The sequence below is a fragment of the Xiphias gladius genome, chromosome 1 (genome assembly GCF_016859285.1).
Source record: "Xiphias gladius isolate SHS-SW01 ecotype Sanya breed wild chromosome 1, ASM1685928v1, whole genome shotgun sequence".
Taxonomy (NCBI): Eukaryota; Metazoa; Chordata; class Actinopteri; order Istiophoriformes; family Xiphiidae; genus Xiphias; species Xiphias gladius.
In genome coordinates, this window is record NC_053400.1 from 27,004,201 (window position 1) to 27,020,454 (window position 16,254).

General features: G+C 38.4%; 1 protein-coding gene across 1 annotated transcript in view; it reads left to right on the top strand.

The window, feature by feature from the left end:
• The window catches only part of map2k5 (mitogen-activated protein kinase kinase 5), a 63,473-nt gene that overhangs the window by 38,025 nt on the left and 9,194 nt on the right, over positions 1-16,254 (top strand). Inside the window, exons 20-21 of the mRNA XM_040135730.1 lie at positions 3,362-3,423; positions 5,823-5,868. Of these exons, the coding sequence (XP_039991664.1) occupies positions 3,362-3,423; positions 5,823-5,868 (108 nt within the window). The remainder of the gene's footprint in view (positions 1-3,361; positions 3,424-5,822; positions 5,869-16,254) is intronic.

Consider the following 16,254-nt stretch of genomic DNA (forward strand, 5'->3'; position numbering starts at 1 on the left):
TAAAGACTCATAAAGAATATAGACCAGATAGATATGGAGATGAACATTAAGTTTAACAGTTAGAAGGTAGATAGGTTTAATCTCAATGAATCTCTAATACAAAGCTGACAACACAGAGGAACAGTTGTCTGACAAAGATTCTGAAATAATTTTATGTGGGAAGTAGCCTTGAAAATCATGACATCAAAGATAAAATTTGACAGAGAAGAGAAATGGTGGTCACAAGTCATAGCTTACCAGATAGATGGACCATTAGAGAGTTGGGTCACCCAAGTTACAAAACTATTTCTCACTTACTTAGTGGTATCCAGCTTTACAGATTCAGCCAGCATCCCAACACAATAGAGGTGGGTGGAATTTTGTTAAAAGTACATTTTAAAAATTCGAATGAACTATCTCATTCTAGAAACAGTGTCCCATTTTATCTGGATAATCCACAGAAGAAGCTGTCTACAGTTTTCAAAATGGCACTTTTCTTTGGTAGAAAGTATTTTGAATTAAAACAGTTGAATGCATACCTCAGGGATGGAGTCACAAAAGAAAAAACTTACATTGTGGGCTTAACAAAAAGCAATCTTTATTGCCTATGTAGAAATAGCTTTTATACAAGGCCAACCCGGAGAGACACAAAATCTGGTTTAAAGAGAACAAAACCCAGAGCCCTGAATGATGAGGAGAAAGATTTTTAGTCAGCTTTGTAAGTTTTTGTTAATTTGGATGAGTGTTTGGAGAAAACCAAAGGATGCCATAACCCCAGAGCTGGATAATGGCCATGTAATATGAGGCTATGTTATAGGGCCAGATACACAAAACACCGATTCAAGTAAGTCTTAAGTTATGTTGAGGCGAAAGAGTGGTGCTACTGCTTGTTATCTACCTTGTATATTTAATTTCAGTTCACTTAACTCTCCCCCGTTTAAATGTATGTGTATATTAAATTATCCAATCCATCTTTTTAATTTTAGCTGGTATTAGTGTATGACAGAGAAACATACTCAGCCTGTTAAGCTCAGACCTTGAACGAAAAGTTCTCTGTAGTTGTTCCTACCATCTGTCTGCTGTCCACTGTCATTAATGTACCTCTCTCCTCTATTTGTTGAATAGCAAGTGGCTCCACTAATAAAGAACTCCCATTTTATTTTCAAGCCTGTAATTACTGATCTAATTTTGCCTAATAATTGCTTCATGGCAATGACATGTATATTTACTCGTAGCCTTCTACCCTTGTAGTGTGTGTTCTGTCTCATAGCACAGTGCATTGACAAGCGGAGGAATAATTCACACAGACTAGCCACTTTTATCAGCCTGCTCGTCTTTTGTGCCATCGCCCGCTGCCACATCAAAGCTGCAGCAGTGTTCCTCTCAGCTGGAGACATGAATAAATGCATAATTGTGTGTGTTTGTGATTGTGTCTGCAATAAGGTGCATGCTCATGCAAATATGTGTGAAAAGTGCAGACAGAGATTTTGTACGCATAAATTAGTTGTGTAGTCAACATTTTGCACAAAACTGTGGATCTAATTGATCTTGTATTTGTGTGTGTGTGTGTGTGTGTGTGTGTGTGTGTGTGTGTGTGTGTGTGTGTGTGTGTGTGTGTGTGTGTGTGTGTGTGTGTGTGTGTGGGCTTGTTTTACTATATTCGTGAGGTCCCCAAAACCAGGACCCGCTATACTTGTGAGTTCTGGCAGCTTTGTGGTGACCAAAGTGCTGGACCCCACAAGTTTAAATGGCTGTTTGAGGGTTAAGACTTGCTTTCAGTATTCAGGTTAGTATTGGGTTTAGGTTTGGGGTAGGGTTAAGGTAAGGACATTTAGTTTTGATGGTCAAGGTTAGTGTAGGGGGCGAGGGAATGTATTGTGTCATTGACAGGTCCCCTTGAATATAGTCAAACAAGGATGTGTATTTGTGTGTGTATATCATAGTACAGTGATTGCAAATTATTTGGTACTCTCCTTCTAAACAGAGTGTATAGTCAGGCTTGTGGTGTGCAGTGCTCAAGGGCATTTATTTGTGCATACGTGTGTGTGTGTGTGTGTGTGTGTGTGTGTGTGTGTGTGTGTGTGTGTGTGTGTGTGTGTGTATATGCACATGTGCTATGATACATTGCTTATCCAAGTGGCGGCAGAACTGTGGAGTGTAGTGAGATTAGAAGGAACCCATTCCTTTGTTAATTTAAATGGGTTCATGGATCACACTTTGCGGGAGCCTGCCGATCAGAGCATTAAGGAATGGCGAACACTGCCCAGAGGTGTTTTTAATGGCACAGTGGGGCTTCAGATTTAAAGAGGTTTAATTCCTTGCATTTGAATCAAACGCCTGGTTGTGGACCCAGGCTTTATGATTTTTGTGCATATCTGAGTAGTTTGAATATTTTTGTTTATAGCTTTGTTATATGTACTTTATCAATGGATGTCACAGCTGTGCATATTTTAAATCTTGTAGGGCCTACACCTACTGTCTACCTTCTGGTCAACTTACTTCTGATCTTTTCAGATAGCATCTCTGGTATCTGAGGAAAACATCCCTGTCTTGTGCATATGGTCTTGTGTTGGGAGACAGTACGTTAAATTTCAGCAATCAGTTTAACATGTAGGAAGATGGGTGTTTTTAGTATTACAGAGTTGTTACTGTTTTATTTAATGCCAGTTTTCTCATTTGTAAGGAATGAACCTGTGTATTTGAAAGATATATCTATATAGATAGATATGTATGATGGATGGATGGATAGATGGATAGATGTATGTGTATATATATATGTATGGATATTTGGATATGTATGGATATTTGGATATGTATGGATATTTGGATATATATATATATATATATATATATATAGCGCACATTTTACATACATATCCAAATATCCATACATATATCCATACGTCATTAGTAGATGTGTGTCATCATAACTCACTAAAACCAAGGGTAAAACTAACAGTAATATTAAAACTCTACTTTGTTAGAACAGATTAGAATCCTGATATGATTCTGTTATTTATCAAAGGATCTCAATGTCCAGTGTGCTATTACAGCACAAGACGGCACCTTAATTTTAAAACTCACACCTAGATGTTAAAGGAAAAGTTTGATACTTTTGGATATACTCTAATTAATTAATTAATCTAGTGTTTTATTCAATTGTGCAAAACAGGTGCAATTATTTTAAGTTGGGTTTGATAATTTAAAACCACGTTAATTCTAAATTATGACTAACCCAAATTTTAGTTTCAATAAATCCCTGTATTTTTAAACCACCAATATTGTATTTTTTAAGTGTCAAGATTCTTGAGTGGGTGCAGCGGTTATCATCATCCCCAGAGTAAAATGTTCCTTGTGTAAATTGTTTTGTTCCTCTTCACAGGATCCTCCAGTTCTTCCCATCGACCAGTTCAGTGAAAAGTTTGTTCACTTCATCACTCAGTGGTGAGTCAGTTGCTGTTACTGTTTAAATAAGCTCGGATTCTAGAAAGACAGATGCCAAAATCATTTTAATTAACACCTTCTGATTTTAAATGGAATTATGTCTGTGCTCAGTGGCTGTTGACTGTGTAGTGCATTTGTTTGCGATTCTAGTTTGTACTAGCTTAATATGTTTGGCACAGTTAACCATCTGAGCCCTACAGTGCCAGACTGAACAGTTATAGACAACAAGCTGCATTTAACATAGATGAGCCAAATTATTGACGATGAATCAAAGGTATAATGGTATACATTGGAATTAAAGTGCATTTGCCTGTGTGTGTTAATGCATTGTGGATGTAATGGTTTTAGCCAGGACATTCAGTGCTGCTGATGTTCAACAAAAAGCTGTTGTTTTTTTCTTTATTTTAAGAGGAATGATTAATTAATCTAATGCGACAGGACAAAGACAATGTTTACCCCGGGTTTGCCTCTGATTCATTAGGCTCTTATAACCTTTACAGTTGCACAAACATCTACGTACACACTCCAACCACGTCCAAGCGGTGTGTGTGTGTGTGTGTGTGTGTTCAGCACCCACTAGCTGGCTATACCAGCTGTTGTTTAACCCCCATGGCTGCTTTATTTACTCGAACAGGGCACTTCTCTCTCAGGACAGACTGAGGAACAGGTGCCCTGTCCTGCCTTGGTGCAGGACTTGCATTATGTTCTCCCAGGCTATTCTTAGAGGGTCATGGCCCATTCATTGTAATACATAAACCACTTACAGACAGGCCCCTACACTATTTCCTCAAAGTCCCCAATGTAGGTTTGTATTAACTGATTGTGTATGTATACACTGTTGAGGTCACTCGCAGAAACACACACATACAGTTGGGTCCATAAATATTTGGAGAGTGAAACAATTTTTGTAATTTTGCTTCTCTATACCACAACAATGGATTTGAAACAAAATTATCAAGATGTGATTGAAGCCTTAATTCAAGGGACTTAACAAAAATATTGCATTAACCATTTAGAAAATTACAGCCATTTTTATTCATAAACCCTAATTTTCAGGCACAAAAGTATTGGGACAATTGGCTGACATTCAGTTTCATGGCCAGGAGTCGACTGTTCCCTCATAATTTCACGACAAAGTCAACACATAAAAGGTCTGGAGTTGATTCTAAGTGTTGAATTTGAATTTTGCAGCTGTTCATGGGAACTCTCAATATGCAGTCCAAAAAGGTGTTGATGCAAATTAAGGAGGCCATCATTAGGCTGAAAAAAAAACAAAAAAAACCTATCAGACAGATAGCAGAAACTTTGAGAGGCCAAATCAACAATTTGGTACATTCTTAAAAAGAAGGAAGGTTCTGGTAAGCTAAGTGACACCAAAAGGCCTGGAAGACCACGGAAGACAACTACAGTGGATGATCTCAGAATTCTTTCCTTGGTTAAGAAAAACCCTTCACAACATCTGGCCAGGTGAAGAACACTCTTGAGGAGGCATGCGTATCTTGTCAGTCTACAATCAAGAGCCGCCTTCATGAATGTAAATACAGAAGGTTTACCACAAGGTGCAAACCACTGGTAACACTCACACAGTGCAACACCATATGTAACACAGCGTGTATTGAAATGACTGCTGATAGAAGTAGCATGATGAATTCTATAGGATTATAGGGCTATACTATCTGTTCAGATTCAGCCAAATGCTGCAAACTGATAGGACAGTGCTTCACAGTGCAGGTGGATAATGAACCATAACATATTGCAACAACAACCCAAGAGGTTCTCAAGGCAAAGAAATTGAATATTCTTCAACGGCAAAGTCAGCCACCTGACCTCAACCCAGTTTAGCATGCTTTTCACTTACTGAAGAAAAAACTGAGGGCAGAAAGACCCACAAACAAGCATCAAGTAAAGGCAGCTGAAGGAAAGGCCTAGCAAAGCATCTCAAGGAAGGAAACTCAGCATTTGATGGTGTCCCTGGGTTCCGGACTTCAGTCATTGAATTCTACACTTCAGTCACATCTTTATGGCTTAATTTCAAATCCATTGTGATGGTGCACAGAGGAAAAATTACGAGAATTGTGACATTATCCAAATACTTACGTGCCTATCTGTAAATTCACTGAACCGATGTGGTAACTGCTTCAGTTTTAGTGTTCTGAGTAATAAGAAATATTACTTGAACTAAGAAAAAATAAATAATTTTATTTGAAATAGATTAACTTAGTTTTTAGGCTATAGTGCTTGTTGTCTATGAAACTGCTTTCAGTTTCTGTGTCATGAATGGTTTTGTTTCAAGCCTCCTTGAATATTCATGTCGTTGAAATGAAATTTAGAACAAAAACATGTCTTGCACACAGTTTGAATAGTGGCTGGATGTAGACTGCTTGTATCTCTTTTTTCAGTATGCGCCGGCAACCGAAAGAGAGACCTGCCCCTAATAACCTCATGGTAAGTTAAACCAAGCCTTCCATTAAACAGTTCCAAGGACCACAAAATATAAGTTTTGAATAACTGTGTACAGAAGGTGATCATATTTGTGCATTCCAATAAAAATTCAATTAAACATAATTTTATTATCTCTGTAGCTTTTGGAATACAAAGTTGTGTTTTTCGCAATGATTGAGGTGTTGTGGGTCAAGGACCCTCAAAGTTGGCATTGCTGTGTGGAAACAACAGGAATGAACTTCTTGCTATCAATGAAAGATGTCAGAGAGAGGTCAGCCAGAAACCTTGAGGTAGGATTAAGACCTACTTCAGCACTAATTCGTTTAATTCACTGCATTGGAGCCAAACTGAATGAATCAGGCCTTTCTGCTGTACAAGAGTCAAATAATTCTAGTTTACAAAACTAAGTTTTATACCCTAATGAAAATTTGAGCAAGGGACAAAAGGAAATTATTTTAAGAGAGAGTGTGTGTGTGTGTGTGTGTGTCTGTCTGCCTCTGTGTATATAATGGTCAGACTGTTCCCAACACCATGTAGACATATCATTTTAACATGTTACTTTACAGAACATAATTGTCAAAATCTAAAAAAGTTTACTGTCACTTAGGTGACCTCATGTGTCATTTGCAAATTGGAGTCATAGAGAAACCATCACTGTTTTATTCATAACTGTAAATCACTAGGTCAGTTGGACTATTATGTATCACCTTTCCCTTTTGGTCATTTACATGCCTATCTACTATTTTCTAGCGTGCACAAAATTATTACTACTCATTCAGGCTACATTAAATAGACTTTAACAGGGCACAGTCCTCATTGAAATATTGAAACTTCTAAGTGAATAGGGAATAACTCACACAGTCCAATAATCTCACCATTTCCTATAGAGCTTATACTATTAAGCACCACAGGGTGGTTCAATATTTAAACCCAAAAGATTGAATTAAAGTTCATGCCATGTGCAAATCACGTAACATTCAAAGATTCTGAATAGGGTATGTAGATGAATCAACTATAATTTCAAAATTGTATAACTGCGATTCTGATTTATTTTATTTTTTTGTACATTCAAGAGCAGCAAGAATGAATTCATTTATAGAGGACTAACTTAACGTTACAGCATATTTTAATGAGAGCAACTCACTTACAGCCCTTTCTCATCCAGCAAACATATACAGATCAAACTCGCTGTACAAAAGGAAACGTTAGTGGACGATAATATCTGAAGGGATAAGGTTTTTATTTTCCTTAATAGCATTAGTACAGAAGGCTTGCAAAAATGCCATTATTAGGGATGCCACTAAAAAATGTACACTGTTATTCACCAAAAGTAAACCTAGCTGAAAAACCATGGCTTTTATTATTCCATACCCTTATACCATTTTGTTACTCCTTCTCTAGCTGGCTTAATATAGTGTTGCGAATTGGACCATGATTGGCTCCAAACTGTCATGTTGCAGAATCATGCTTGAATGTAAACGTCTTAAACTCATATTTAAGGAAACAAAAGAACCACAGGGAAACCTTATCCATTCAGCAGATGAATGTGAAAATAGTCTAAGTGTCAATCTCTGCACATACATCATTTTGTACAGTGAAAGTCAGACATACAAGTAAAATGAAAAATAAACAAATCATTTTTTAGCAGAAGGAAACTTTAATGTTGATTTTCAGCAGTTGAGAACTGCTGACAGAGAATAAAACATGTGATTTGGTGCTGTCTTGATACTAACAGCCCCACCAAGTTAATGAATATTCAAATGGGAAAGCCATAGATTCTGTGACTCTGGTACAGTTGAGTTTCATAAATAAAGCTGTAGACTCCACTAAGTTCCAGCTCTTCCTGTCAGGACTAGCCAAACCCCCCTCCCGATGTGGACGTGATGATTTTTGCTGTTCCAGCATTAGCACACTAGGCCATAGCAGTTTGCACAGACTGGCTTTTAAGAGTTGCAACGCGCTCTGGTTTCTGTGTCAGTACCAAGGACAGCGACGGTTGGGTCCTCAGAGAGAGGAGGGGTGAAGGTTTTTGTTGTAGGGATAGAGGGCTGGAGGGTGTAAATGCAGAGCTGCTAACACATTATGTGTTCTCAGTCTCACACCAGAAAGGAGGAGTAAAGGGAAATGTTGTTGAGACACTCACTGGGAATTCTTGGCTCCAGAAAAAAGTGGTTCTGTTCAAGGAGAGATCATGTACCACTACTTTTGAGGAAGTGCAGTTAGTTGTGTTTGTAGCATGCTGCTCAATTTTTTGTGACTTGTTCACCTTTATTTGAACAGAACTTCCATTGTTTGTGTTGAGTGTTACCTTTGACTGCAATCATTAATACTTGTGTGTCTGTCTATATAATTGTAGTGGAGAGGATGTTGATCAGTCATCCTCTTTTGTCTTAGTCCGACTGAATGCCCAACTTACACATCTTCTCAACTGCTTATGTACTAATACCGTGAATAAGAATATAATAATACTTGACGAGACTGAATTATGAACTCTTTTTTCACAGTGTGTTCTTGTTTTCTTGTGTCCTTCAATACTTGGTTTCACAACCAACGCTTAATTCAAACACAAAATAATGCGAGGACAAGGGTTACATCAAACATCCATTACCAACACTTATCATACAATATTATACCTCTACCATTGAATAGTGAATTTATCCTCCAATATATGAATACAATAGATCCAGGACCCCCCTGTATCCAGTTTTTATTGTTTCTCTGTGTATATATATATATGTATACATATATATATGTGGGTGGGTGGGTGGGTGGGTGTGTGGGTGTGTGTGTGTGTATATATATATATGTGTGTGTGTGTATATATGTGTGTGTGTGTGTGTGTGTGTGTGTGTGTGTGTGTGTGTGTGTGTGTGTGTGTATATTTATGTATATATATATGTGTGTGTGTGTGTATATTTATGTATATATATGTGTGTGTGTGTGTGTATGTGTATATGTATATGTATATATATGTGTGTACAGGGAAGGAAGCAAGTTTTCTTCCAGGATAACCTTGTACTTGGCTTGATTCACGAGTCCTTTCGTAAAGACGCATCTGCCCGATTCCAGCCTTGCTGAAGCACCCCCAGATCATCACCGATCCTCCACCAACTTTCACAGTGGGTGCCAGACACTGGTGCTTGTAAGCCTCTCCAGGTCTCCGTCTCACCATTAGAAGACCTTATCGTCTTTTGCAAACCTCAGCCTGGCTCTTCTTTGCTTCTCATTGATGAAGGCTTTTTTTCTAGCTTTACACGACTTGAGCCCTGCCCTAGGAGCCTGTTTCGAACCGTTCTTGCCTTGCACTTCACCCCAGCTGCCATTTGCAATTCTTTTTGAAGATCACTTGATGTCATCCTACAGTTGCTGAGTGACATTCGAATGAGTTGATGGTCATCCCGGTCAGTGGAGAGTCGTTTTCGCTCTCTGCCGGTCATTAGCTTTGTTGTCCCAAATGTCTGCTGCTTGACCATGTTCTTATGAACCGCCATCTTAGAAATTTTAAGGATGGAGGCAACCTGACACTCACTGTATCCCTCTGCCAGTAAAGCCAGAATTGAACCCTTCTTCTTCTCACTCAAACCTTTTCTTTTGGCATGGTCAATACTTATGTTTTGATTCCAATTACTTTAGAGGTACTACTAGCACTGTTGTTGCCATCCAGCTGGTCCTATTGCAAGAAGATAGTGATGACCACAGCTGTGGTTTTTATAATTTTCCTTGTTAAATAAGATTTGGTTCAGGTGATCACCTAATAAGTACCTCATTAAGTAAAATGAGGTGTGCTTGTGTTGGAATTCAACAGACACTGGAGTGGAATGGCTGTCATACAAATTTGCTGTGGTCTCTTAATTTTTTCCAGTGCTGTGTGTGTGTGTGTGTGTGTGTGTGTGTGTGTGTGTGTGTGTGTGTGTGTGTGTGTGTGTGTGTATATTAAAAGTTAAAAGTCAGCATGTTAATGAACTGCAGCTATTGATTGAATGAATAAAAAGAAGACCACAAGAACCATCTGATCTGTATCAGCTTAAACAACATACCAGATGGAGTTTTTGACCACTAGTAACATTAAGGAACAACGAGTATGAGAGTAGGTCCCAACAAACATTACCACAGGTGAAGAAGGAACTATATTCAGCACATTTGTCAGACCTCAAAAATGCAAAAAATGCCTTTTGGTGAGTAAGACTGAATCTAAAACTCTGTTTACCTGAAAACTCTACAAGAAAACCCTCTAGAGATTTAATGTAAAGGCAATAAGTAGAGCCTATTCCTTCCTATATTTTTTATGTAAAGTTAACCATTTCTCATGACCATTTTCTTTATGGTTATTGACTTTTTATGGCATACAAATAAAACAACCAAAAACAAAGTGATAAAGCTTTATGTGCAAACTGAGAGTAGGTTAGATTCGGACTTGAGCCTCAAGAATGAATTAGAAGCCCCAAGAATGAGGTCTAACATTTATTGTCTAGACTCTTTATGGTGCAGAGCAGCTGAAACAGCTGATAAACTGAATGTCTCTGTCTTCAGTGATGCATGTGGACAACATTTAGCAAACAACCTATCTTTGACAACAAGAAAACATATTTGTTGCTTAGTTTAACAAGATGTTTTTCTCTTTAGAAATTTCTCAAGGTCTGAAGTATCTACATGGTGATTCTTGGTTTCTTCCTGTTCTTTCTTCTTCATATTTATTGGGAAGCATCAGTGTTACCATAGATTGACTAACATTTCATCAAAATACGCAGCATCCTTTTTCAACCACACACTGCTTTTCCTTCTTTCTGGTTTTTAAATTATTTGGGTGATCAAAGCTCACATATAGGCATTTTTAACACCACTCCTGAGAGTGTTTCCTTTCTCTCATTCTTTTCCACATTCTTACTCTGCCCCACTTTTCATATTCAATGTGATCTCTGTGCTCTTTTTCAAATTTTCACAGTTCTCTCTGTCTTTTGTTGACTCCCTATTTTCTTCCCTCCCTCTGTTCTTTCTTTTACCTATATTTTTGTCCTCCTGTAGGCATTACATTTCTTTTTCTGCCCGTGATGAACTGAGATATAAGGTCATGGATGCCTGCCTTTGTGGTACAAGCCTGCTGATTGTCTTTCTCTCTCCTCCTCATTCGCTCTTTCCTCCCCACCTCTCACTCTACCTCCCCATTGCCCCAGCCTCCTGAGTACATTAAAACTCTTTACCTATTCTATCTGTATGTTAATGCACCTAGCCACAGCTCCCCCTTTCTCCTTTCCCTCTGCTGTACAGAAAGTGCTACCATTTGTTCTCAGTTTTTATCTGTGCAAGTCATTTCTCTTGGAAGCTAATGTGGGAAATCACACCATAGTGTAGACAGTGAGCAAATAATGTTATTTGATGACCATACAAACTCACCTAGCAGCTCTAGTTTGCTCATTAGGTTTCAGCATGTGGTTTCTCTAATCACTGGTATAGCTTTTATTGACATCATTATTGTCACTGCGATTTTATCCTGTTAGACATGCTTTAAAGGGCTGCTGTTTGATTTCATGCATGCTCTAGATGGGTTATGTCCCTGAAGCTTGACGCAGTCTGTTTTAAGCCACTTACAGTATACTGGATAGTTTTGCTCATGCTATCAAAATTTTGTCCTATTCACTTCAATAACCTGACTAAGGCGCATAGTGAAAGGGAAACCTTTTTCTTGGGTTCATGCTATTTCCAGCACAAATAAAGGGAAAGAACAGGCACAGTACAAAGAAAAAAGGGCAGGGCAAGAGAAAATTGTCCTAACAAAACAGCAAATTTAATGATAACAGAAGTAGCATGAAAGGGTCCCTCATTTAATTCTGTAAATGCTATGCGAAGGCAACTGGACTTGCTTGAAGTTCTTGAAGTTTTGCCTCTCATCCGAAAGGCTTTTTCAGATCTAACTGACTAGTGGGAAGTTCCAGGTATTTATCCTCTGGTGAGATCAGCAACACTTGAGTCGTTGTGGTCACATGAGTTGTTGACCTACCCAGTCATCATGTGAGACGTTAGGATCACATGGGTCAAGGTGTGGATGGGTGCTAACACCTTGAGGGCCGTTAGGGTGACAAGTGAGTTGTTGCCCTACCCTGCCATCAAGTGAGTCATTGAGGTCACATGAGTCCTGGTGTAGATGGGTGTTCAGCTGTCTGGGGAGTGAACTTAGAACTGCATTGTAGGTGGGTGACAGGTGGTGTCTCAAACCCCCTCCTCTGTTTAGTGACGGTTGTTCGCGATTGACAAAGATGGCTTTTTTCACTCCTCTTTAAAACCATCATGTCTGGCAGCAAGATGGTCTAAACCTGTTAGGTGAGACAAAGGTTAATTAGAAGATTTTTGAGGGGCTAGATAAAACAGTTGTTAATTCATTAATTTAATCCAAAATCAGTTTCATACTTTTGAATTTTTCTCTAACCACGACCAGAAACAGCCATGTTATTCATCTAATGCACCTAAAATCAAGTCAGTTTCAGACCAAGGAGTAGTTTCAAATATAATGGTATACTAAAGCTCTGTTGAGTTTTCTTGTAAACACGCAAAAGTTATGTTTCTATTCATTGCTCACTAACCAAAACTAACCTTGAGGCCTGACAAACATGTTGAACGTACTTCATTATCTATAAAACATCACTGCAAAGCTATTTTTTACATATATTTTGAATTATGCATTGTTTAAAGTTATGTTTACTGCCTTGCAGTCTTCTTTTTTCACTGTCTTTTTTGGCATATTTCTACATTTCCTTTTATGTCAAACAGTGGAATAGCTTAAAACCAGCTGTTATGTGTACCCGAGTGTTGACGCATGTGTGCATAATACCAGAAAAATGGGGACACACTTGTAAAAAACATTGCTCCATAGCCCTACCATAGTTATCGTCTAAAACTCCAGTGGGTAAGTGTAAAACTGAAGCAAAAAAAAAATCAAGCAAACAAAATCTACCCCTGCTCCATGTCCTTTTGACATTATTCCTCAAAAACATCCCATAGCTGAATTATTTTTGATTGACACATCTAGTTGTTACTGTCTCATTTAAATTCTACAAATATATTAGGCCTTTTGAATGGACTTTTGAATTTCAGATTATTTGTCATATTTAGGTTTTGGGTTTAGGAATTGCCCATTACAGTACTCTCCTTGTGAGTTTATAGTGATGTACAGTATGTAAGAAGTTAATCAGTGGCTTGTAATTTTATACCCCACCAAAGCCTTAACACCAATGGAAGCGTTGAGTTTATCCAAGCCCAGATGGTTTACACCATGACTCATAATCTGTTTGTCAGTTTGTTGGGAACTAATTAATCAAGAAGAAATCTCTAACTGAGCTTTGTCTGGCTGTATCGAGCTCAATGCTTCTCTTGTATCATTAAGAGATCTTTCTTTCCTTTTCTTCTAAGTCCCTTCTTTTGTAAAGAACATACGATGAGTCATTAGACAGGAACCTGAGTGTGTTTTTTCTCCCCCTTATACTAATCCATCTTTCATTATGGACACCCTATCCTGTCATCATAAGCTCGTGACGCTGGTCAGTTTAGGAAACTTTCCATTGGCCCGCTCCCAGAACGTTGCTGCGGGTATTTGGTGATGCCCCATCCTGTCTGAGGTTTCTTGCTTTTGGTTTTAAACAGGCTGTCTTTCTCCTCCCCCTTCCCCTTCAATACGAAGCCTGGTTTGTGTGCAGCACCTATTGGCTTATTTATTAAGTTTAAGGTAGGAAAGATAGTGTTTGCAGCTCATTACATTTAGCCTTACATTTGTTCATATAAAGAAACAAATACAAATAGCGCAGAATTATTTTGTGTGTTTGTGTACATGTATTTGCATATGTTAATTTGTGTGTATGAGAGAAGAAGAACAAGAGTGATGGTCACCCCACCCTTATATTCTTTGATTGTGGTTTGATGGACATTTCATTTCTCCCTCCCCCCTCTCCCTCATCGTCCCTCGCTCCCCAGCCAGCAGCCTTCACACAGCCTTTTAGCAACCTTGTCAATGCAGCCCTCCTATTCTGCTTTTGTATTCATATGCACACATACACACATGCACGAATTTCGTCACCCCCTTTCAACCCTGGAGACAGCAGATGAGCCCCTCGGTTTCTCACAAAAGAACCCCTCCTGTCTCTGACTGTCCCCAAATCTAGTTTCGACTTAAGTACACACAAACACAGACACAGTGTTATGAGTTTTGACCACATATAGCGCCAGTATCAAAAACTGTTGATGTTTGTTAGTAACAAACAAACTCTGACTTCTTCATATTAATCCATACTATATCTGTCATAAACCGAGTTAGTGTAACCACTGACCCTTACCATCCATGCTGGTTCTTACATTTCTCCTTCATTTAACGATTTGATTCTTTTTCATTCTTTGATCATATCAGACAACATGGATATGTCTGCTTACCACTAGATCAAATTTGTCTCTTATAAACTGTAGTTTTTGAGAATGTTAGTTAATTCTTCATGTTTTTCAGTTTTTCCATGGTTTTGTCTTTGTTATTTGATGGTCTGTTGTTGTTGTTGTTGTTGTTGTTGTTTTTGTTTGTTTTTTTGGTTTGTTTGATTTGTTTTTTGTCATAATGCTGCGTCCGTGAAGAAATCCTAATGTCCCCTACTGACTGACTGACTTAGTGACACGACTTTGTAGAGACAGACGTGTATGAGATGAGGCGTGCAGTGGACTGCAGGCCACAAGGTAACACAGATTGTCCTTATATTTACTTATATTTTTCATTTTGGATAAAGAAAGTAGCAGATCGAACCAGTCATTTTATGAGTGCCTGCCTGAATTTTTTATCAGTGATGGAGCTTGTCTTTGTGTTCTTGGCTTTAATTTCATATTCACAATTTTGATGATACTGCAGTATTTTACCGAGAAAATCCAGGGCAGGGGAGGTTGTCATATTGACTGTTTCCTACAGATAGTGAATGTTAGACATGTAATCATCTGTGTGTGTAGATTTTTTAATTTTTTTTTTTGATTTCTTTATGTGAGCGATGTCTTGCATGAATTCTAGTTATAATGTGTGTCAAACTTTGAAAGCAGTTTTAGTTTCTGAGGGATAGGTGTCTTAATGTTAACATCACTACATGTGCAAAAAGGATTTTCACATGAATGCTTATGTATCACCGCAGCTCCTTGGGGTTCCTCTTGTGTCTTTTCCGACTTGTCCTAACTCACTGGTGTCTCCTCATCCCTAAACTTTTCTGTCAACACCTTTGCTGCCAAATGTTTTCGCATCTCACCCTTGGGTCTTCATTGACACAAACCCCATTCACACATACTGGGACTACAATATGGTACTGCTGTGCACCTGTTCAGTCACGTCATTTTGAATGATAGCTGGAGTCAAAATTACACATAAATCAATGTTTGGATTCTTTTAAATAAAATTTCGGAACTTGGATGAAATATTCCTTTTTTTGTGGATCCAACATCCTTTATTTGACAAACCAGGCTTTTTTTGTAAAGGTGTGATAAGATATTAGTAATTAGTTTTACAATTGTCTCGTTAAGTGAAACTGTGAGCTTATCTTTAAAAATGACAACAATTAATTGGTTTCCCATAAGGCTCCTCGACACCTAGTATGTCAGAAGTATCTCTTTAGATAGTTATTAATTTCTGATTACTTTTTCCCACTTGTTCCGTTTTTCTTCCAGTTTACAATGACCAAGATCCACTGCTAATTATCTCTGTTGGTCTTGAATGCCATATGTCTAAAACACATATTGCCATGGTGTAACATCTGCAAATGTTCACCCTGTTCTGCCCACTATCCCACTTCCCTACATGACCAGCCAGTAGGATTTGTTAGTTCAGTTTCAAGCTATGATCTCTCTTCAGTTTTATCTGTCAGTTGTGGTTGATGGTGCACACAAGCCAAGCCATACGCTCCCTCACTTTGAGACTGAATCCGTACAGCTGCTTGAGTGGACATTATGTATATGGTCTTTTGTATACTTGGTGGGGGAATAAAACTAGGCATGAGAATGATGGTGCTCTTAGGGCTGGTCTATGGTCCGTCAGAACTAGTTCATTAAACCCTTTTAAGGTGAAGTGAAAGGCCAACCGTGATAGAGAACGAGGAAACGTGATATTATTTAAATACAGGGATGATGGCACACAATTTCAGACTGTCTCTTCTTGAAGAAATTTATAGTGTTCCATTAAGTTTTACAGATAAAATGTGCCACCAACAGTGGCAAATGAAAAAAGAGAGGGTTTTTACTCCTTTCTCATCTCCACACAGCTGGCCAGTCATGGGGTGAAATGGGTGTGAATGTCGGATTGTTGCTTTTGGAAAGTTACAGAAATAGTTGGACAAAGACCACCCCCACCCCCACCTGACTGCACGGCAGCTGACACAGACGTGAATGCGT